Raw genomic sequence first — 22,256 nt, 5'->3', positions numbered from 1 at the left:
CTCTCATTAGACACACACACTCAGCACTTATCCATGAATAAGACTATGCATGAAGATGTTTGACTTGCACACACACATGTTGACACAGAGCCGAGACGACAACACACTTTTCCACAATGAATTAATTTTCTGTTTGCGGTCGCCTCCTGCTCAGCAGTATTGATAACGTCACGAGGGAGTTGTGTTTGAGCGTGTGCACATTACACTGTGGATTTGTCTCGACCAGGTGTCTTTCTCAGATTTAGAGATTATTTCTGCCGCGGTAAAGACGGATTTGATCTGTCACAGTCGCACAGCTTGTATACATTTGTACACTGTATCGCTTCAAGCACGCACGCCAACATCTGTCATCCTGAAACTCTACCAGACTCCAGCAGCACACTCGTCCAGCGTCAGTGACTCACACGCAGTGCTTTCACAGAAAAGCAGCAGCCTGCATGCTGTGCGCGTCCTCACCTGTCTTAGTGTTTCCTCCCTTGTAGGAGATCTTGTTGATGGCGTCCAGCAGACCCTCCTTGTCACTGTAGGAGTTCAGCTTAAACTCTGTCCGGGCATCGTCACTGAACTGGGCAATAGCCACCTGTCACAAAGCACATGAACGTAGCTAATAAACCAAAAGAGAAAGTCCAGTATTAGGCCACTGTTAGGTGTAGGAGACGAGGGTTAGGAGGAGACTACGAGAAGAAGCACCGTCACAGAATACAGAAAAGCTTATCTCAATTAATCCTCCTTTTAGACTCGAATGGGGATCATCATTTAGAAAGTGAACATCATGTTTGTATTACTTTTATACAACCATGATTCGTTTTGAACATTGGCCAAAACTCTGTGAGACGATTTGTGATTTGTGTGAAATGACACGTGATGCTGAATGCTGGCATCATAGCCTGGGCTGGTACAGAGCGACTGTAACGACCACAAAGAGCAGAGAAGGATAATGATGCCCAGGATGGAGACAGAAGAGGGTTAGCGCTGCAACCAGAGCCTCGATTCTCCTGTCAAAATGATTCCTAACGAATCAGGTTATTACTGGATGGGTCTTTTATAATTATTATATTTAAAAACTATGAAAAATGGAGGATAGATTTTTGTTTTCAATAATGAAGTACAAGATAATAAGGGTGGATGATAAGCCTACAGTGGGCAAAGAGTCAGGCTGTGTTAGATGGAATAATTTAAAACAGTGAGGTACATTAACCCCACAGTTTTAATGGACACTATATATTTTTAAGCAATTATTTTTTGTTTGTTTGAACTTCAGATCAAAACATTTGTATTCCTTCTCCATCTGTTCCTGGCTTGTACGCAGCACCTGTGCAGCCCCGGCGGGCCTGCTGTGGGTGGCTGTGTGCTGGTGCTCGCTGCCTTAGGTACTTTCCTTCTTGCTGTGGAATCAATGAGTTGGGTGGAGCACTCAGCAAGCACTTGGCCAGTACCAGTGGATCAGCCTGGCAGTGTTTTTGAGCTGCTAGTGAGAGCCTGTTTAACCCTCTTTAGGGCAGATTTGATTGCTTTGATGGATATCCAGGTTTTCGTTCAGAAAGAGCCACAGCTCTCTTAGTTTAGACTGCTTCATAAAATCATGCTGACGTTCATATTCTACCTTCTCTTTTGTTGTTTTCTTCCAGCTGGAACGCTTTGTTTACTTTGTCACATATACGCTTGTTCTACAGTATATCACGGCATTTAAAGACAATATGTACAATGTTCTCTAAAGCTAAGACAAACTGAGCTGATACTTGATGCCATTGTGACTGAACGGAGCTTCACTGCTGGGGAGGAAAGAGGAACACTGACAGAAGCACAAATAAACTAAGGACACGCGAGCAGCTGTAACAGAGAGCGTGGAAATGAGCTGTTTCATGAGTGAAGTGGGCTGTGGCCACCTGGGAGACCACTCAGGAACATTCTTTATTTGTAAATAACAAAAAATCAAAATGAGAGCAGCTTAGAGGAAACTTGGCGCAGCGTTTTAAGAATGCTGATTCGCTACACCGAGAAGCTGAACACAGGAGTGAAAAAGAGGTTTAGCTCAACTGGGAAAACTGGGAGAAAACTGCTGTATGTAAATTACTGACAAGAAAAAAATCAGATGTTATTAGCATAACATAGTTTGTTCTCTTTCTCTAGTTTGTCCTGGAAAGTTTCCTTTTTCTTTGCATCTACAGTGTATCAGACGCTCCTACAGATGATGGAAACTCATTTAAATGAAGAAATCAAATCTTTAAGCCTAAAGATTTTTACAATTTAATTACCCAGTAGGTTGCTCTGTGCACATGGTAGTCTTACTCATTTCTGTCACGTCCCACAATAGTGAAGATATGACTCAAGATAAACCAAATGTGAACCAAATTCATAGAGCACGGTCTTTAAGTCTTTCCACAAAGATGATTTTGAAGTGGTGGCATTCATTGCTGTCTTAATGGATTTCATATGATCAGCTGTGATGTATCAATGGTAGTGTTGGCAAACATAAACAGGCCAATTTAAATATGCAGCTACATCATGAGTGAAGTGGTCTTCGACTTCCTTCACCTGCTCAGAGTTTCCAGACTTAGAGCTGATCAGCTAAGAGAAAAGCAGCAGGTTAGAACAAACGTCTCCACATTAACAGCTACAGACAATCACGTCTTACACAGGCCGACAGTAATGATAATAATAATAATAATAATAATAATAATAATAATAATAATAATAATGAGAGAACTGCTGAGAATCATGACCATAATATGACCACATATGTGGACATCACATTTTGGGTTATTTAGAGGGAAGTAGCTTTGCTGGGGTCACTGCTGTTTATTCAAAAGTCAAGGAAACCAACAACACAAGCACCCATCTCCACATTGTTTGAGCTTACTTGAATAATTGTTGGTTTATAAAGAGGACGGATACGTTTACGTAAAAGCTCTCTGACATATGAACAGTCAGCTGACCTCAAGCCTGCTAAGATGATTCTTCCCTACAGCTGTCAGACTCCTCTGCCTCCTGACATCTGACCCACATTAAACTCATGGACTAAACACACCCACAACCACCTACACACACACACAATGGACAAAAACAAACAAATGGACAACTGTACCCTCATACACACAATTACATGGACTGAACCACCACTCACAACCACCAGCACTTTATATAACCTCTGTAGAAACTAGCCACATCTCACTGATCTGCACTACTGTAAATGCTGTACAGACAATCATTCTGTACAATGATAATTATAGTTCTACAACTGTTATACTTGTATAGTTCATATTTCTGTATAGTTTTCATATTTATATCCTGTTCATAGCCTGTACATACTTATAGCATATTCATAACATACCTTCATACCGTGTAACATACCAATAAGAGACCCATTTTTGTAATATATCTATATTTTTGCTAAAGCACTTTCTGGATGGATACAAACTGCATTTCGTTGCCTTGTACTTGTGACATGTGCAATGACAATAAAGTTGAATTCTATTCTATGATTTCAGATTCATCAGCCAACAAATGATGACCATCGCTGGCTCGCAGTCACACACAACACAGAGGAACACTTTGGTTAATTAATATTTGAATAATAAAACTACATTTATCCACGTAAAACAGCAACACACAGGGTTTGTATGATAGTGTGAGGCTGGTCTTCACACATTGATAAAACAGGTGTTGTATGTGCAGTGGGCTGTAGATGGCCCCACCCACAGTCAGTGCTGACACCACCACTGCAGTTCTCCATTAAATGCCACTGATGAGCTCTTTCATTGTGCTGCCAAAGCAGCGCGTGGCAAACCTCCATCATCCACATAAGGACGAGGAGCCTACTGTGCCTCAGGCAAAGTGCACATTTTTCCATCCTCCCAAAAGGAAAGTCAAGTCAAAACCTTTCATTGTTTTTCTGGTATTTCTGTGGCATGACTGTCAATAACCTGCCAGTCAAAGCATGGAGCTGGAGAGCTACCAGAAGCAACGCACGCCAAAGCTCTCAGAGAACCGCTCGCTAAAGGCTAACACGTCGCCCTCTGTGGTACCTGTGTGCCTTCCGGCCCGATCCGGTCCAGAGCTCCACTGGTGCTATACAGGAAACGGATGATCTTCAGGAAGTTTTCATCTCCGATACTCCAGGAACCGTCAACCAGGAAGACCAAGTCTGCTTTGGCAGCTTTACAGACTGAACGAGGAGACAGAGAAGACGTCAAAACATGAAGTAAACATAACAACAGCAACTGGTTGACTCACAAAGGCAACACTTCAAATGGGAATAATAAGTAAAAAAGAAAAGTTGTCAGTCTGTATGGAAGCTTGAAAATAGCTTATTAAAGGGTTTTGTTGGAACGTTTATTGTGATCATTTTTGATTGGCTTTCTTTTACTTACTTTGAAGGATAATTTATCATTAAAAACATATATTTATCCCCTTGCTTTCATTTGTTCACTTTATTGCCGTGCAAATAAACAAACTGCCTTCATTTTGAAAACCGATGAATAAAAACAGCTTGTGAGTGAAGCAATCCTGTGATTAATTGCACTCAAAGAGCTTTCGACTTGTAAACGATTGAAACACATTAAATGCAAAACACGGAGCTGCTTCTGCTGCTCTTCCAAAGTCATTCCAATCACTTCCTTCTCTCCTCTAATGAAACCCTATTTAAGGGTCAGCCGGTGCCACATTGATCTGCAGACGGCTTCAATCCTGCATTCGACTCTTTGTTTATTGCAAACATTTAATAAACACATCACAGGAGGAATCAAACTGACTTTGTTCTGAGCAGAAGTCTGAATACAGATTGTGTGAAACTCAAATTGTTATTTTGCTCCAATATAATATTTTCTAAGTTGATTGTTAGAATTATTCACCGTTCTTTGTAAGGACACTTTGGTGTACCGCTGTCAAAACTGCAGGTGATTGCAGAACATTGACAGAGCGAGCTGAAAGCAGGAGAGAGATTTAAAGTTTTATGTTGAACTTTTACAGTTTTATGCTGGTATTACACGTTAATATCATCTTATCAAGCCTGAGCAAGCTTTCAAGATGGAACTGTGTTTCTAACTTTTAGTGCAATAGTAGCGATTTTGTTTTTTCTGTTTTCTTTTCTTTTGTCAGTATAGCACCCCCTTGTGGCACAAGACTGTACAGAACTACAGCATTTTGACTCCACCCACAGATGTGTGGATTTTTTAGTCAGTTACTGAACAAATTAAACATATTTCAAATCAAATGTAATGAATTAATGAAATGTTAGGAGTCATTCAAAGACAACTTATCAAATGTGGAGAAACTGAATGAAAGATGTAAAAAGATGAAGTCATCCATTCATCTTCTTCATCTTTTATCCAATTCAGGGTTGAGCAGGGACCAGATGATGATGATTATAAAACTGGTGCAGATTTAGTGATGAAAAATTTGAGACGACATGCTGATGAGATAACAAATACTTTATGAATCCCATATTTGGGACATGTGGACGTGTTTCCTAAGGCAGAAGTTTAACTCCCCAAACTGGAGCCACAACACCGGATGTGTTTTGCACTGAATTATCAAAACAGATGACAGAAGCCCGCAGCGTACCTGCCGCAGCGTGCGTACCTGCCGCAGCGTGCGCACCTGCCGCAGCGTGCGTACCTGCCGCAGCGTGCGCACCTGCCGCAGCGTGCGCACCTGCCGCAGCGTGCGTACCTGCTGCACTGGGCTGTAATCAAACCTCCAAACATGCGAGGAGGAAACAAACACTGTTCTCCCCGTCAGCCAGAATTATTTGAATGTGTTGCTCTCTCTGATCATTTCTCTGAATTTTCTGGATCATCACGAATAAGATTTATGCAGAAAACACATTTCCACATTATGTGCAGGACAGGGCACGGCCGAAAGGTTTATTGCTTTTATTTAGTTTAGTTGTCAGTGGATTCTTTCTGGCTCGGTCCAGATCGTTCTGTTTCTCTCTAAATCACCACAGGTCTTCATTTGTGTGTAAATGTGTCCTTATTTGTTCCTCACTGATGCCGACAGCACGTAAACAGCATCCTTCTTTGTTTTTGTTCAATAAATGTGTCTTGAAAGCAGAGTGATTTTATGCTGGTGCATTCTTATTACTACATTTCTGCTCTGTCCCATGGAGAGCGCTCGTTAATGGTAAGATAAAGCAGCGAGCTCATGCTGCTGTCGATGTTTCTGTTTGGGTCTCTCTGGATTGATTCTTCAGGTCAGATCTGATTAATCTGGTTTATTCAGGAATGAAGGGACATCCGTGGATCTTTTGTGGATGCAGATGTCCACGACTGATTTCTGATTTACAAACTGTCCTCCATCCATCCTCTTCTCTCTCTCACTCATTTTCGATGCTCTTCAGCTCCTCAAAGTGCTCCTTCCATCTTCTTAACACTCTCTTCACTTGTTCCCACGTCTGTCCTTAATCACACTAACCTGCTGCACATGCTACATAACAGATAAGATGCATTCATTTCACCTGTTAGTGGGTTTTTTCTTCTCTCAGAGGTGATGAAACATTTTGTGGCAGTTTGAAAGTGAACGTGGTGATTCTGTGGTGATGGGCGTGAGAAGAATGTGAATGAGAACCGCTGTAACAGATCCAAGACTCACTTGGTTTATAATTACACTGAAGTCAGATACACTGTGTGTCACATGTTACTGTGTGTGTCCTTATTGGAGCTGAGAAGCATCATTCTTCTTTGTTCAGTATAGTATGAGTTAGTGTTTGTAACAAGGTAAGGTTGCATGTTATGTCACATGAACCCAGAAAAGCCTCCCTCACAGCCAATAGGAGACCTCATTCCTTCTGTAGTACAGCGCAGTAAGCTTGTCTGCATTTTGATTGTCTGTAACATCAAGAGAAACAAAGTCTACTGAGACTCTCAGCTGAGAGTATAAAGCTAATATGTCACTAAGCTGAATTACAGGAACAGTTTCAGACTTTGCTGCAGGTTTGCTTTGTGTTCAGCATCATAATTCATCTCTTTAACGAGTGACATTTGATAAGTGGGCAGATAGAACAAACTCTGCCCTCTGTACCCCCCAAAAAATACTTCACAGGACGTCTATCAAAAAAAGTTATACTTTAAAAATGAACTGAAGTATTTATGTATTTATTTTTTTATTGGTTTCAGCTTGTTGCAGCTGCAGATTTGGTTTATATTTCCTGTAACAGTATCATTGATATACAGTCAGGTCCATAAATATTGGGACATCGACACAATTCTAACATTTTTGGCTCTATACACAACCACAATGGATTCCAAATGAAACGAACAAGACATGCTTTAACTGCAGACTGTCAGCTTTTATTTGAGGGTATTTACATCCAAATCAGGTGAACAGTATAGGAATTATGACAGTTTGTATATGTGCCTCCCACTTCTTAAGGGACCAAAAGTAATGGGACAATTGGCTTCTCAGCTGTTCCATGGCCAGGTGTGTGTTATTCCCTCATTACCCCAATTACAATGAACAAATAAAAGGTCCAGAGTTCATTTCAAGTGTGCTGTTTGCTTTTTGAACCTGTTGCTGTCAACTGCCAGGATGAGATCCAAAGAGCTGTCACTACCAGTGAAGCAAGCCATCATTAGGCTGAAAAAACAAAACAAACCCATCAGAGAGATTGCAAAAACATCAGGCGTGGCCAAAACAACTGTTTAGAACATTCCCAAAAAGAAGGAACGCACTGGTGAGCTCAGCAACACCAAAAAACTAGGAAGACCACGGAACACAACTGTGGTGGATGACCAAAGAATCCTTTCCCTGGTGAAGAAAACACCCTTCACAACAGTTGGCCAGATCAAGAACACTCTCTAGGAGGCAGGTGTATGTGCGTCAGAGTCAACAATCAAGAGAAGACTCCACCAGTGTGAATACAGAGGGTTCACCACAAGATGTAAACCTTTGGTGAGCCCCAAAAACAGGCAGGCCAGATTAGAGTTTGCCAAACGACATCTGAAAAAGCCGTCGCAGTTCTGGAACAACATCCTATGGACAGATGAGACCAACATCAACTTGTACCAGAGTGATGGGAAGAGAAGAGTATGGAGAAGGAAAGGAACTGCTCATGATCCTAAGCATACCACCTCATCAGTGAAGCATTGTGGTGGAAGTGTCATGGCGTGGGCATGTATGGCTGCCAGTGGAACTGGTTCTCTTGTATTTATTGATGATGTGACTGCTGACAAAAGCAGCACAATGAATTCTGAAGTGTTTCGGGCAATATTATCTGCTCATATTCAGACAAATGCTTCAAAACTCATTGGACGGCGCTTCACAGTGCAGGTGGACAACAACCCAAAGCATACTGCAAAAGCAACCAAAGAGTTTTTGAAGGGAAAGAAGTGGACTGTTTTGCAATGGCCAAGTCAATCACCTGACCTGAATCCGATTGAGCATGTATTTCACTTGCTGAAGACAAAACTGAAGGGAAAATGCCCCAAGAACAAGCAGGAACTGAAGACTGCTGCAGTAGAGGCCTGGCAGAGCATCACCAGGGATGAAACCCGGCGTCTGGTGATGTCTATGTGTTCCAGACTTCAGGCTGTGATTGACTGCAAAGGATTTGCAACCAAGTATTAAAAAATGAATGTTTGATTTATGGTTCTTATTCTGTCCCATTACTTTTGGTCCCTCAAGAAGTGGGAGGCACATTTGCAAACTGTTGTAATTCCTACATTGTTCACCTGATTTGGATGTAAATACCCTCAAATAAAAGCTGACACTCTGCAGTTAAAGCATGTCTTGTTCGTTTCATTTGGAATCCATTGTGGTGGTGTATGGAGCCAAAAATGTTAGAATTGTGTCGATGTCCCAATATTTATGGACCTGACTGTACATGTTTTCTGTCACAGCAAAGATGATCTGAGGATAAAACCTGAGCTGAGACTCTCTCACATTGTGAGAATGAGGGCGATCTGCAGTATTGTCTGATATTAAGACATTTCCATGGTAAAATGAAGCTTCCCTTACTAATGTTCAAAGCTATGCCGCACACTGAATTCCTCTGGCTGATTATGTCGTACTTTATAATTCTTTAGCTGTAATGGCTCTAGTGTCTTGTGGCTGTGTTGAAGCTGCAGTTCTGCGTTAATTGCAGTCATCATTTAGACTCGTAGAGAATATTCTCCATTACATCTTTGACATTCATTCACATTCACGCGATGCTATTATTCTGACGGCGCTCCAGTGGAGTGTACAACTATTCAATGTCGTCCACACGAGGAAACAAACAAAGCGCCGAGTGAAAAAGGCAACAGTTGGCCTTAAATTGAAGATTAAGTGCATCATTTAACGCTCACCGTGAATGCATCTGGCAGTCTATTTAAAGCTCGTGCCAAGTACAGAGATATTATATTTAACTTAAATGAGAAATGTCATAATAAGTGCAGCAAATGAAGATTCTGCCTTATAAAGATCCATTCTCCACATTGTAAGATTAATATAAGATTAAATAAGAAATAAATAAAGGTAACTAGTAACTATGGCTGTCAGATGAGGAACGGGCTCATGGACTTATCTCAAACTCTTGTTACCAGGTTACAAAACCATCGTCTTTGCTGTCTGATAAGATGTAACTGGCTTGTCCAGCACTTTGTGGATCTGACAGGTGGAGAGAAGTGACAATCACAGCACCTAAAAGCTGAATTATTGTGAACGGAGAAGATTGTGAGTGAAGCAGAAGTCTCTGAACTCCAAACAGCTGTCGGTGGGCACCCAGCTGAAACACCACCAGGTCCCCTAAAAGGCTCTTAGAGCCTCTGGCTTCACTTTCCAGACTCATCCAGGCTTCGTCCAATTGTGATACACAGTCTACACATAAAATACTACAGTACAGTCTATCCACCCATTTTCCTCCTTTAGTACATGGACTTCAGTCATGTTAATAAAGAAAAAGTCATGGTGCAAATCTCAGACAGTGTGTCACATATCACAGCGGCCACGGGCCGGTTTAATGTCAGACAACAGCTTCACGGACCGGCCTTTAAGGTGACGCGGATAAATACACCAAAATAAAATGATACGACCGAGACAAAAACTGTGGGATTCTGTAAATATAATAATAAACGTGAATTCACTGTGTAATTGTGTAACTTTATTAGCAGCGTCCTCCTGAAATGCACCAACAACATTGAGAGTAACATCCTCCTCTCTGCCCCTTAATGCTCTCTGGTCACTATGGTAACGCGTAAATATTTCTTTCAAAATAAGACGCACAACGACAAAGACCCAGGGAAACCGAGTTAACGATAAAAACCCTGAAAACCATAAACTTCACACCCGAGCCTCAACTCTCACGGACCAGTGCCAGTCCGTGGCCCGCGGTTTGGGGACCGCTGACATATCTGATTGACTGCACACCTATAAAATAATAAAAGGTCTCCTGCTAAAGAAGAAAAAGACTGAATACTTAAATCAGAATATCAAAGCCGGTTATGCAAAACGTTTCATAAACACAAACAACTCAAACTATAATACATAAATATTTATACATATTTATTGAAAACTGAGCAAAAGAAATAAATAAAAGAAGCTGTTTGATACGCTCCGCCTGATGTCACCAAAACACATCAACAACAATACATCAACATAAAGAGATTGAAAGATGAGAGACGATCAATAACAGTATTATAAACTGCACTCCTACCTTCCTTGGCAGCAGGGATTGTGGGTGGAGGCGTGGTGGTCGGGGGCTTGGTGGGTGGTGGGGTCGGGACGGGTACTGCAGAACAAACAAACACATGAGGATGTGACAGCCTGTAATTCTAACAAGACAACCCTCGTGTGCCACATGAGCCTGAATGAAACACGCAGTGAAACCTGCAGGCGAGCGCTCACGTATGGACCAAACGTGTACAGTAACTACATTCAGCTCATGTATAATTTGCTGCACTGATCACACTGTTAGCTGCGGTCCAAAGCGCACTCCCACCGTCTCTGCCTTCGACTTGCTGCCTGTATTCTACGTGTGTCTTTGTGCGTTTATGCACTCAGCGCTGTTTAGGCAGTAAATCAGCTACCTGAGGCTGAGAATTACTTGTGATGGCAGGTAGGGAGCATTCAGTAGTGGCTGCCTGCAGCGATGGGGATAGTCATTTGGAGGAAAGGCTCTGGCTTTCATTTGCATCAAAACAAAGCAATAAATCATTGTGGAGGCTCACTGCAGAGCTGCGGTGCAGAGGGGAGCAGCTTCAAGCAAACAAATGTCTGCTTAGCTTTGAGGAGGGAACATTCTTTCTTGTATCTCTGTGGATATTTTCTTTGTCTTGTTTTCAATTCTGTGGGTTCTCGTCTCCGTGCCGCCTCTAAACTATGCTTTTCTCCCGGCTCGTCTTTGCGTATCTTTTGGCGCTCTGGCTCATCATTCTCACTTCACCCATTTTAATTTGCCACAGAAATTAGCTTTCAGATCAGCAGCCTGATTTAGGAAACACTATGCTCCCATTATAATTGTGTAGCACTGCTAACAGATGAATGAAAACATTCACGCACATATTGCAAAAACTTTAACACTAAGTTCAGTGCACTGCAGACAGTTGACAAAGGAAACAGGCTGCTCACCTCTGAGTTTACTCACGCTGAGACACGGAGACCTCAGAAACACTCAAAGTAAAAGTTGGTCTCTGTGTCTGAGCTGAAACTGCAAATGTGCACATAGACGAGAGCAGAGCAGGACCTCCAGTGATCATCGCCTGCACTGTACAACTCAAAGCAGCACTGAACACAGTGCAGAGGAAACAACCAGGAATGGGAGATTAGCCAAATTAGCCAAAGAACTTCTTTCTGGTTTATTCTCATCAGCAGGGCGTCGGCATATTTATTTGTCAGAAACTGAGTTTGCCTGCAGTTCCAAAAACTCAGACATTTTATTTTATCCATTTTATTGTATTTTTTACGCCCTCTGCTGATTGTACTAATCAGGTGCCATTACTAAATCAATGCTGCTATTGCTGCAATAACAATGGAAAAAATGATAAAACAGCACGCACATATCTGCATCCATCTGAAACCCTCCGAGTCTCACAGCACGGCTGCTGGTAGCTGTGTTGACTGAAAACAAACCTGCATCCAGTTATTTGGTCGACTCGTTATTAAAGCTGCACCGTCGCGCAGGTTTGGCTGTGATCTCGCGTGCTTCTTAAACACACGGTGGATCTGCTCTCAAAGCAGTTGATTAAAACTTCTTCATCTCTGCAGTGAAGCTGCTGATTAAAGTGTTGAATATAGCTGAAAATAACTAAAGCGAGTAGTGAATTTACTGCACATGGGCCTCATTGAAAATAAAACAACAAAACAGCCCACCCACCCCGTCACCCTCCCCTCCCGTCTCCAGACAGTGGGTCTTGATTAGTGTTTGGGGCTGCTGCTGCAGAACAAAAGGCTCATCCTGAAAAGAAGGAAGAGGATTCAGCACTCGGCGCTCCAGCGAGGATAAAAGATGTTTTATGTTGAAAATGACGTGATCGTCCTCCCAGCCCGGACCGGGCTTCTTCTTAAACCGATGACAGCTGACAGCAGTTTGTGTATAATTGTGTGTGTTTCTCCGCCGTGTGCTTCTGCTATATTGTTATTATGACACACGTAAGGGCGCTTTTAAAACGGGCGTTTGGCAGATCGAATGGAGGAGGCAAAGTACTTCTGGATGTGTCGGCGGTGAGTGCACGAGTGGGTTTGTGCGAAACGCTGCACATCAAAAAGCAGTTTACAGGATATCCCAGTTTTTCAGCTTCAAATTGGCTGCAGATCTGACAACCTTAGAGGCAGGCCAAAGTTTTCAGTCCTCTGTTTGTGGTCGAAATAAACGAGCCTGAGAATGACTGAGAGAAGGCATTACAGTCTTACACATTAGTTCTCTCATAGAACACACAAATAAGAAAAAAGAATAGAGCGGCTGCTCTGAAACATTCATTTGTCTCACACTAAATGGGATCCTACACACATGCATCCCTATAAAAATAAAAGTGGCCAATCTCCACATGAAGGTCATCTCCCCATCATGTAGGGATGCACGGCTCGTTAAATTTTAGGCTGATATTAAGGATTACAATAAATATTTGAAGCACAGCTGTTGTCAGTGGATTTCTTTTGTTTCTCCAGAGACACGATGAATGATCAACATATAACCAATCAGAACTCAATGAAACTACTTCCCACGTGTTCTCTCTACACGAGGTGTTTGCTGTGTGTTTTCACTCTTACATTAATGCAAACTATTCTTTGTCTGTATCTGCAGCTGCTGAATAAATGTAGGGGACTGCTGCAGTCTGCCTCGTTGGAGCTGCCTGACTCAGTCATGTGTTGGCGATCACTGCTTTGAGTCCCACAAAGCCAAGTTGGAAAAACCTTCTGCCCAAAATACACACTGCAGCAGCTCTCAGCAACCTGCTGACCACGTTTTACATTTTAAACTTTGGCATCACAAAACACGATTCATGATATTCTGGTGAAAAGTATTAACGTTTTAAGATTTAAAAAAAAATCTTTAAGCTTATTTGAGGCATTGATTTCAAGAGTTTTTGAGGGTGTGGAGTAACCGTCAACAAATGCATTTACTGTAAAATAATTGCACTTTTAAAAGCCTTTTAGCTCCTCATTACACTGTTGTTGAATATTTAGCCAGGGATAAATGGACACGTTGGCAACAGATAAACGGTGGCCACTGGCGTCAGAAATTAAGATCTTGTGCAATGGCATGCAATATATAAGTATGCCCAATTTGAAAGACTGGAAGCAACCCAGCACACACAGAGACACACAAATGTAAATGTCCGAACGAGGCTTCTGTGGAGTGATCTTAAAATAGCAGCAGCAGGAGAAATCCACCAATTTTTAGATTTTTGAACCCAGAGTCATGGAACTGCAGCGCACCTCAACCTGCAACATGTAAATGAAACGTGTGTGTTCAAAGCTGATTTAGGTCCTTACGTGTCTTCTCAGTAGTGGTGACCGCGGGCCCTTCGGTCGCGTCCTGCAGCTGAGCATAGATGCTGATCTTATACTGCATGTTGGGCTTCAGGTTGTTGAAACAGTGCCTGCTCGCTCCTCCACTCAGTCTCGTCTCCTGCTTCTGACTGCCTGCAACAAAAGTACAAAGAACATTTTTATCTTTATCAGAAATGATTTTGTATTTGTCACATACAGAAATGACACATTTGATTATAAAAGCAAGTGCATGCACATGCAAGTGTGTAGAACAATCTGCACACACATCGTAAACCCAGCACGTTATCAAAGATTGAAAATGAAAGCATTTATTTATCTTTGTTGTCATTAGGATGTTACTGTTCGCTTGGTTTGTTAATAATTGATGAACCAAATCCAATTATTGAACCAATCAAACACCTTCCTGTTGTATTTGTTCACTCCACCCTAACAGTCAGGCTCCATTGGTAACATGTCAAATAGTTTTCTAACAAAAACTTGTTATCCATGAAACACCAAGCATTCACTTCTGCAGCTTCATTACAGGAAACAGGTGGAACATTTTAATGACTTAAAGAGAGGCATCCAGTGCAAAGATAATGAGAAGGACGAGCTCATCATGAAGCTGCCAATCCAAATAAATACATATTCTACACAGGTGGGAGTGTATGGGTGGAGAAATCTCAGTTTAATGGGAATAAACCAGTTCATTGTCATAGGAGTCAAATATGTATGTATCTTATCTTAACTGAAAAGTGAATCAAACCAATGTGAGCAGCAGCAGCAGGACACAGCTGATTTATATGGCTAAATTAAGTTCTCAACATGTCTTGTAGTTCTCCAGAGACCTGGCAATGAACTAATCATTTGATTCAGTGTGTTGACCCAGGGTGAGATCTAAAACCTGCAGGACACCGGCCCTCGAGGCCTGGAGTTCGCCACCCCTGCACTGAAGGTCACTGAACCCATAAATGCTCCTTTTTTCTCAGGCATCATCAAATAGAGTTTAATCCCCCAAAATCCATGCCAGAAGTGCCGCTATGAGTAATATTGCATATAATCTGTGATATGATTTAATCACATTGATGATGGTTGGAAGCTCGAGCTGTGAGGGAGGCAGAGGAACCTATAAGATGCCTAAATGCACTACAACATTCCTGTGTAGCTAAACTGGGATAAGACGATAATAAGGGTGAAGAAATTATCCTGCGCAGGAAAAGATCAAAGAGTTATTTTTGTCAATTCTAGTTGAACATGGTAAATCCTTCTGTCCTGCAGGAAGATGCATGAAAACACACTTTACACTCTTTCCTTTCTATACCCTATTCCCTAAATTTACCTCCCATTCCCTTTAAATTCCAACCTGTTCAATAATAAAACAGGATAATCACACATTTCCCCCATTCTCAGCAGCAGGTGTAATTATTTACCAGCTGTTCTAACATAAGTCATTATTTAGCTTCATTGTGTGTTGAGAGAACCAATACACTGGATCTCCCTGAGGAGACACGGGGGAATTTGTGCCTTTTATGTGACGTTAATGATGCCAGTGTTATTGCTGGACGCCTAAAGGTGATGAATAACAGCTATTACTTTCCTATTTGGTGGATGACGGCTGTATTAAAAGTTAGTCTTACCTTTGAGGTGCTGACTGAGTGGTGGCTGTTTAAAATCGATTCAGGGCCAGACCATCTGCTGTTTGATGTTATTTGGGTGTGTTATCAGTGTCAGACAAAGAACTATTGTTTTTGTTGGTGGCTGCATAGAATCATAACTGAGGAAATGACTTTTAGAAGCATAAGGCTGCTTCACAGAGGTGACTTTGGTGCAGTGGCCTGTTTGGCAGCTGACGTACGAATACATTAAGGTTCATCAGTTCATAAATAAATTGCAGAGAGTTTCAGGAGATTTTAACAGACACTGGAGGTAAAGTGAAAGTGTATCTGCTGTCACCATGTGGCTGTTTTTCTTCCTAGAACATCAAGTTAATGTTGGTTGGGGACCATCATTGACGGCCAATCAAAATGCTGTAATAAAGCCTTGCAGCTAATTTGTTCTGCAGTGGAGGAAGTGCAGAGCTAAAGAGGAATTCTAAACATGTTTGTGAGGGATGTAAGGAACAAACGCAGGATTTTTGCGGGAAACTAAAGGTAAGTGCGCGATTAGTGGACATATTATATCTAATTAAAAAACGAGCTGTCAGTTAGAGTTTGGTTAGGTTTAATCACACGATCTACTTGGTTCTATTTAGAAAAAGATCATAGGTGAACCATGTATTAGAAAACCTTTTCTTTAAATATGCATTTGGAGAACTTCTACACTGTTATCAAGAATGCCCACTCTATGGACTTCCTGTTTCGTAGCGGGAATCTTGTAGTCCTTGATCATGTTTTTAGAACCAATAGATATAGTTAGATTTTTATTTTTTTTATTTTTAGGGATCATCACAGCACCACAGTCAGTTCCCCTCATTCTAATTTGGGTCATGAAGCAAGTAGCAACAGAGAACCACAACTAGCTGCACAACTAGCTGCTACTTATAAGCTTTACATCTGACTTCCACTGAGAGAAAATGTCCTCCTGTAAATCTAAATAGAAGTTTGTACTGTGCATGTATTAATGAAAGGTGGAATGATCCTTGTTTGACTCCAGTTGCAGGTGTGTTGTTCCAGTCTTAATCAACTGCAGTTATAAAAGTTCTGCATTAGTAAATTTCATTTAATTCAATTTAGTTTTTTTTTCTAAAGCACCAACCTAAACAACAGTCATCCCAAGGCACTTTACCTGGTAATGTAAACCTTACAATAACACAGAGAAAACCCCAACAGTCAAATGGATCCTATAAGCAAGCACTCGGCGACAGTGGGAAGAAAAAAATTAATTTTAACAGGGAGAAACCTTTGGCAGAAGCAGGATGTGTGGATATGTCGGCCTATCCTGAATCAAACTTTGTAGAGCTGCAAAACGCTTTTTACTGCCAAAGTGCAAATAACATAAAAAACTTATTAAAGTTGCTTTTCCTTCTGTTGCTCGTCTAAAAGTATAATCTCACTGTAAAAACAAGGACATTTATTATTATTATTCACACGTGCAGACACCTTTGTACTCTTGCTGCTTCCTTATTCACAAGGGCTCGCCACAGCAGGTACTGTCGCATGTTTGATGTTTGGCAGATTTATACTCTGGGTTCCCTTCGAGACCCCCCCCCCCAAGCGGGTTTGCATCTCCTCCTGGGATCAAACCCGGGGGCTTTTGCTTGCTATACATACATAAACCACGTACTACTGAGCCACTACAGCCACCTAGCTTATATTATTATGTTTAACGATGCAGGCATAATTTAGCATGACACTAAAGTTAATTACCTGACGGTCTAGTTAAAAGAACGTCAGCGGTGGGCTATAAACAAAAACATGTTTCTACAAGCAGAATGTATCTGTTGAATTTGCCAGAGCACTGCAGAGTCTCGGCAGAAAACACTTCAAACTAACGCTGGGATGCACGGTTTGATTGCCGTTTACACGCGCACTGACTCATGCAGATGGCAGGCTTCACTTCCCTTCTTCTTCACACTCCCACACATAATGAACTCTAAATAGAAGCAGTTCAGTTTTTATTGTTTTTAAAAAAATATATTCTCACAATCAGAGAGAAAAAGTTGCAGATGCAACCAAAACTTCAACAGAGAAAACTTCATAAGAAGAAAATAACTGTACTTTTTTTCCCTCCCTCCTTAAAGTTTACCTCTGAGAATAGACACAACAGGGCATAATTACTGTCACTCCTGTAACAAGCACATCTCCTCACTCGGCAGCCGTAATCGCGACCTTTTGTCTTTTTTGTTCGCTGTATTTTACCTCGTGCCACAAATGTAAATGTCACCCGTGCTGTGATCCGTGAGCCTTCCTTTTCTACAGAGCGGCACAGTGTCTGATTGTACAGCTAAACCTTTAAAGTGCCAGCACGTCTCAGATGGGATACAACAATAGCTTTGTCATCTCTGGCTGCTTAGGGATTCAGAAAATTGGACCCTCTGCTTCAGCTACATACTGAAACTCCTACTGATGAAAGCATGCGAGTATGAATGAGGCTGCTCTCCCACTGCACTGGATATGCAGCGTAGGAGTTTGATGGGAAGAATTACAGTTACGCATGCAGTATTTTGTAAATGCTAAAGCGATGCACTGTCACGTTTAACTCCTCGCCTTAATCCAAAGCCAGCAGCATGATGGGAGAAGAGTTCAGATTTGCACGTTTGCATTGATATCGCGTTTGCAAACATCTCCAAACCTACAGCAGCAAAGTGTTTGTGAATTCACACTGAAAATTTAGCATATTGTGTATTTAAAATATGTGTAAGCAGGTTTTTCTTGATTCAGTGACTCCCACTGTAAAGCCAAGTGTTTGTGTTTGTGCCAAGCTTTGCAGGCACACAAAGATAATCTAATATTGATCTGGTACGCAAGCTTATTTGCCAAGATTTTTCCAGATTACTGGACATGTTTTGTTTTGTTTTTCAGCACTATTTTATTAACAGTGTTTATAGGAACTTTAAATAAATATGGAAGAGAACAGTGAGATCTTTATCTGAGTCATTTTCATGTCTAAACGGGACAGACTGAGGAATCACGTACAGGGTGGGAGAAGGTAGCGAAGCTTTGAATTTAGTAACTCGTTGAGGCTCCAACAGCAGCAACCAGCAGACATTTCTTTCATGGCTCATAAAGCTTGCACAACAATGAGGAGAACTCCTATATAAGTGTTCCGGTTCATCAGCACTTGTGGGATGGTTTGATTGAAAAAGCACACTTGAGGTCTTGCTGCATCATCTCAGCTGGGTTAATGTCGGGACTCTGACCTTTTCAAAACATGAATTGTATTCTTTTTTAATCATTATGGTTTTGATTTATTTGTTTCAGGTCATGGACTGATTCCCTGACATTCTCCTCTGAAATTTCTTGACACATTTTTGAAATTTATTGCTCTCCAAGTCATTGGAAGGCATCCATGCCCCAAGGTGCCAAATAAGCCCCGATTCGGGACGCTCCCTCCACGGTGCTTCACAGTTTCAATGAGCAGGCCTTCTTCCTTAACAGAGCACAGAGGTTCATTTTTTCTTCTTCCAAGTGTGCGCCGTGAGACTGTGTGCTTATTAAAGACAAAGAAATCCAAACTACTCTTGTTCCCTGTGTTGTATCCATACGTGTGACCTGGACGTCTGGGGTTCACATTTGCACACAGCTGTAATCTTAAATATCTGCAAACAAAGCTGTAAAAACTCTTCTCAATAATAAAATCTTAAAACATTAATAAAATATATGCACAATGTCTTTCCCTAATTCAGAATGAGAGATCAGAAATGTGTTTCCTTGGTGTGCCTACGAAGCTTGGCACAAACACTGGAACCATCCAACGTGCTGACAGATCTTCCACCACCTACAAACGAGTCTTTTTTTAGCAGCTTGAGATTCTGCATGTAGTCAAGCAGAGATACTGGGATAAAAGGAATTCCACTTGCAAATATAATAACTACAAACCTTCATGATGTTTAAAATGTTAATACTGAGAAATATTTACTTACATGGTCCAACAAACGCCCCAGGCTGACCTTCATTTACTTACATACACAGTATAGATGGGAGTACGAGCAAAACATCACACAGAAGGAATAAGACCACCTTTAAAGATCACTGTACTCACCAACCATCGACTCCAGGGCCACTCTGTAGGCGCTGGCATGTCGGTGAGGCTGCCACTGGGCACACAGCCCATTCGTTCTCACCTGATAGGTACTCAGGTTAGTCACGCCCAGGTACACTGCAGGGAAACAGAAAAAGTGTTTTTACTTGAAGAGCAGATATTTACGAGCCCAGACATTATTTCCAAATTCCACTCTTGAATCTGTCACTTAACTGTGTTTGAGTTTTACAAAAATAACTAAATGCTCAACGACTGCTGCTTTGGTTCAGTGGGAGCTCCTGAATGAAGAGCAGCAGCTCAGGAATGCAGGGTTTCTGCAGTAAACATATTTCTCTACTAACTTTAAACATATTTTATTAATACTGTAATAATGATATCACAGCACCGGCATGCACCAAGTAAATTTCACCAATCAGACAAGCAGCAGCCTCCTCACATCAGCCCACGACTAGCTGTGGAGGTTTCGGTTTTTTATGTACATATCTAACATTTGCTCTCGTTATTTAGAAACGTAATTATTTAGAAAGTTATTTCGATTTAAACTGAACCGAACATGATAAGATATTTCCAAAAACTAAAGCTAAAATCTGTCTGTTTATGTCTAGAAACAAGTATATATTCTTGCTTTAGCCATTTAGCTCATTCACTCAGATCTCTTAGTCTTAGAACAGATGTGATGTGGGTCACTGACAGCTGTATTATTGGACATTTTAATGTAATTTGATGTTGCTGCTATTCTTTTATGTCATGTCTCCTACAGTCAGCTGTGGCGGAGGCTACGAGTTTTGATGTCATGAGTCTGGACACGAACAAAAGCAGCATTGAGACATAAAACAAAACTTTTCTGGAACTCTAAAAATGTGCATTATAAACTTGTAAGCATTCTTCTCTATACTGCCATAACAGCAAAGCTATATATATGTTTAACAGCACTCAGCTCACATCTGAGGAACCACACGGCAGATGCAAAAGTCTCTGGCCAGTTGGTTTCAAGGACACCAAAGTGCACTTTCACTAAGTTATTTACAGACACACGCAGAAATATAGCTGCACTGTCTTTGCTTCAGAAGTCTGGCTTATGCACACACGCACAAACAAACCCACACACACTGTTTATGCAAATGGTATGTATGCGCTTTTATCGTCCGACGTTTGAAAGCAGCTCTTGTTCTCAGCTGAAAAACATTAGCATGCGTGTCTCTGTGAGCTGGTAATGGCCTGTACAGCTCAGTATCATTCCCTCTGACAAAACACAACATTTCCAGTTGAGCCAAATATCTAATCTGCATTATTTTGAACTTCATACAAATGCATAATGTATCCCTGCATAATATTTCTGTAAACCTCTCAGCAAGTGATTTCATGAGGAGACGCAAAGGGATTCTTAATTCAGCATCTCTACATATATGTTGACATAGTAAAGACAGCGGGAGACAAAACACTCCAGCTGTCCGAATATGCTGCTATTGATAATCTGCCAATATTCAACAGGAATTACTGGTGCTCTAGAAATTTCACACAGAGGAAAATGTTGAGAATCATCAGCAGTAACTTTGATTCAGTGGTCCCACTTCACCACGACAATCCAGCACAGCGTTTGTGTTTCTGCTGATGCGGCACATTCAGACTCGCACTCCATCTCACCCACACTCGTTAACAAAAACCCATGATGCTTATTCATTTGGGCAGTTACTCACTCCCACCCCCAAAAGAGCAATGCACCGTTTACAAGCAGAGTGACCTCAGACTTTTATGCTGCTTCACACTGTCCCGTTGGGCAAAGACGCTCACACTCCCTGTGAGTTAAAGGAGCTCAGATGGATGTAAAGCAGCAGTTTCTTTGTCTTGTAAAAACTACGCTGAGGCTCTTCTGGAAACTTATATTCTGCACATACATGCTGCTCACAGATATGTTGAGGCAAACGGAGTACTGGAGACATTTCGAGTCCCATATCCTAACCAAAGGATGCAGGATCACCTATAAAGAGCTAGATACAGCTATGTTAGCCTGCCCAATGTGCTCCCACTGCAATGGAAAAAGTATCTAATGCGCAGCATTCATGAGACATGGAAACATTAACGATTAGCTCATCAGCTTTATATTTTACTGATTAGTATCTTTTAAGATGCAAAATATGTCAGTTTCACAGGCTCTGTTTTACAGAGAGAGCCCGTCTCCAAACAGCTGCACTTTTCTAAATGTCACACAATCTGTATGTGCAGGTAGCGTCGGTCATATAATGACTAAACTTAGCTCCAACTAGGCCGATCACTCTATGTTTCTGGTTGTTCCCTTAACATAGAGTCGCTCAGAATGTTATCATTAGATTGATATTTGATGAACATTCATTAAAGTAAGATTCGATTTCACTGTGAAAAGGCTTGTCCTAAGAACAGCTGATTAGAGCACAAAAACAATTTGTGTGACAAGAATAATTATGAGATGTGGGTGGATGGATGGATGTGCCATGGGTTCCCCAGTTTCACCCATTGTGGCCAACTTCTACATGGAAACAGTGGAACCCCACTGAGTCATTGGTTCAGGTATGTGGATGACAAATCTCAGGACGCACCAAAATTCACGGATCACATTAACTCGGTGGACCAACACATCAAATTCACCAGGGAGGATATGAAAAGTGGCAGGTTAG

The 22,256-nt window shown here is 41.4% G+C and overlaps 1 protein-coding gene across 1 annotated transcript in view; it reads right to left on the bottom strand.

The window, feature by feature from the left end:
- The window catches only part of LOC134619765 (collagen alpha-1(XIV) chain-like), a 176,532-nt gene that overhangs the window by 49,648 nt on the left and 104,628 nt on the right, over positions 1-22,256 (bottom strand). Inside the window, exons 23-27 of the mRNA XM_063465597.1 lie at positions 19,606-19,722; positions 13,909-14,058; positions 10,631-10,705; positions 4,026-4,165; positions 457-580 (exon numbers count right to left, since the gene is read on the bottom strand). Of these exons, the coding sequence (XP_063321667.1) occupies positions 457-580; positions 4,026-4,165; positions 10,631-10,705; positions 13,909-14,058; positions 19,606-19,722 (606 nt within the window). The remainder of the gene's footprint in view (positions 1-456; positions 581-4,025; positions 4,166-10,630; positions 10,706-13,908; positions 14,059-19,605; positions 19,723-22,256) is intronic.

This window comes from Pelmatolapia mariae, linkage group LG22, assembly GCF_036321145.2.
Source record: "Pelmatolapia mariae isolate MD_Pm_ZW linkage group LG22, Pm_UMD_F_2, whole genome shotgun sequence".
NCBI lineage: Eukaryota > Metazoa > Chordata > Actinopteri > Cichliformes > Cichlidae > Pelmatolapia > Pelmatolapia mariae.
The sequence above is the reverse complement of the archived record's forward strand: the minus strand, read 5'-3'. Positions and strand labels throughout refer to the sequence as shown.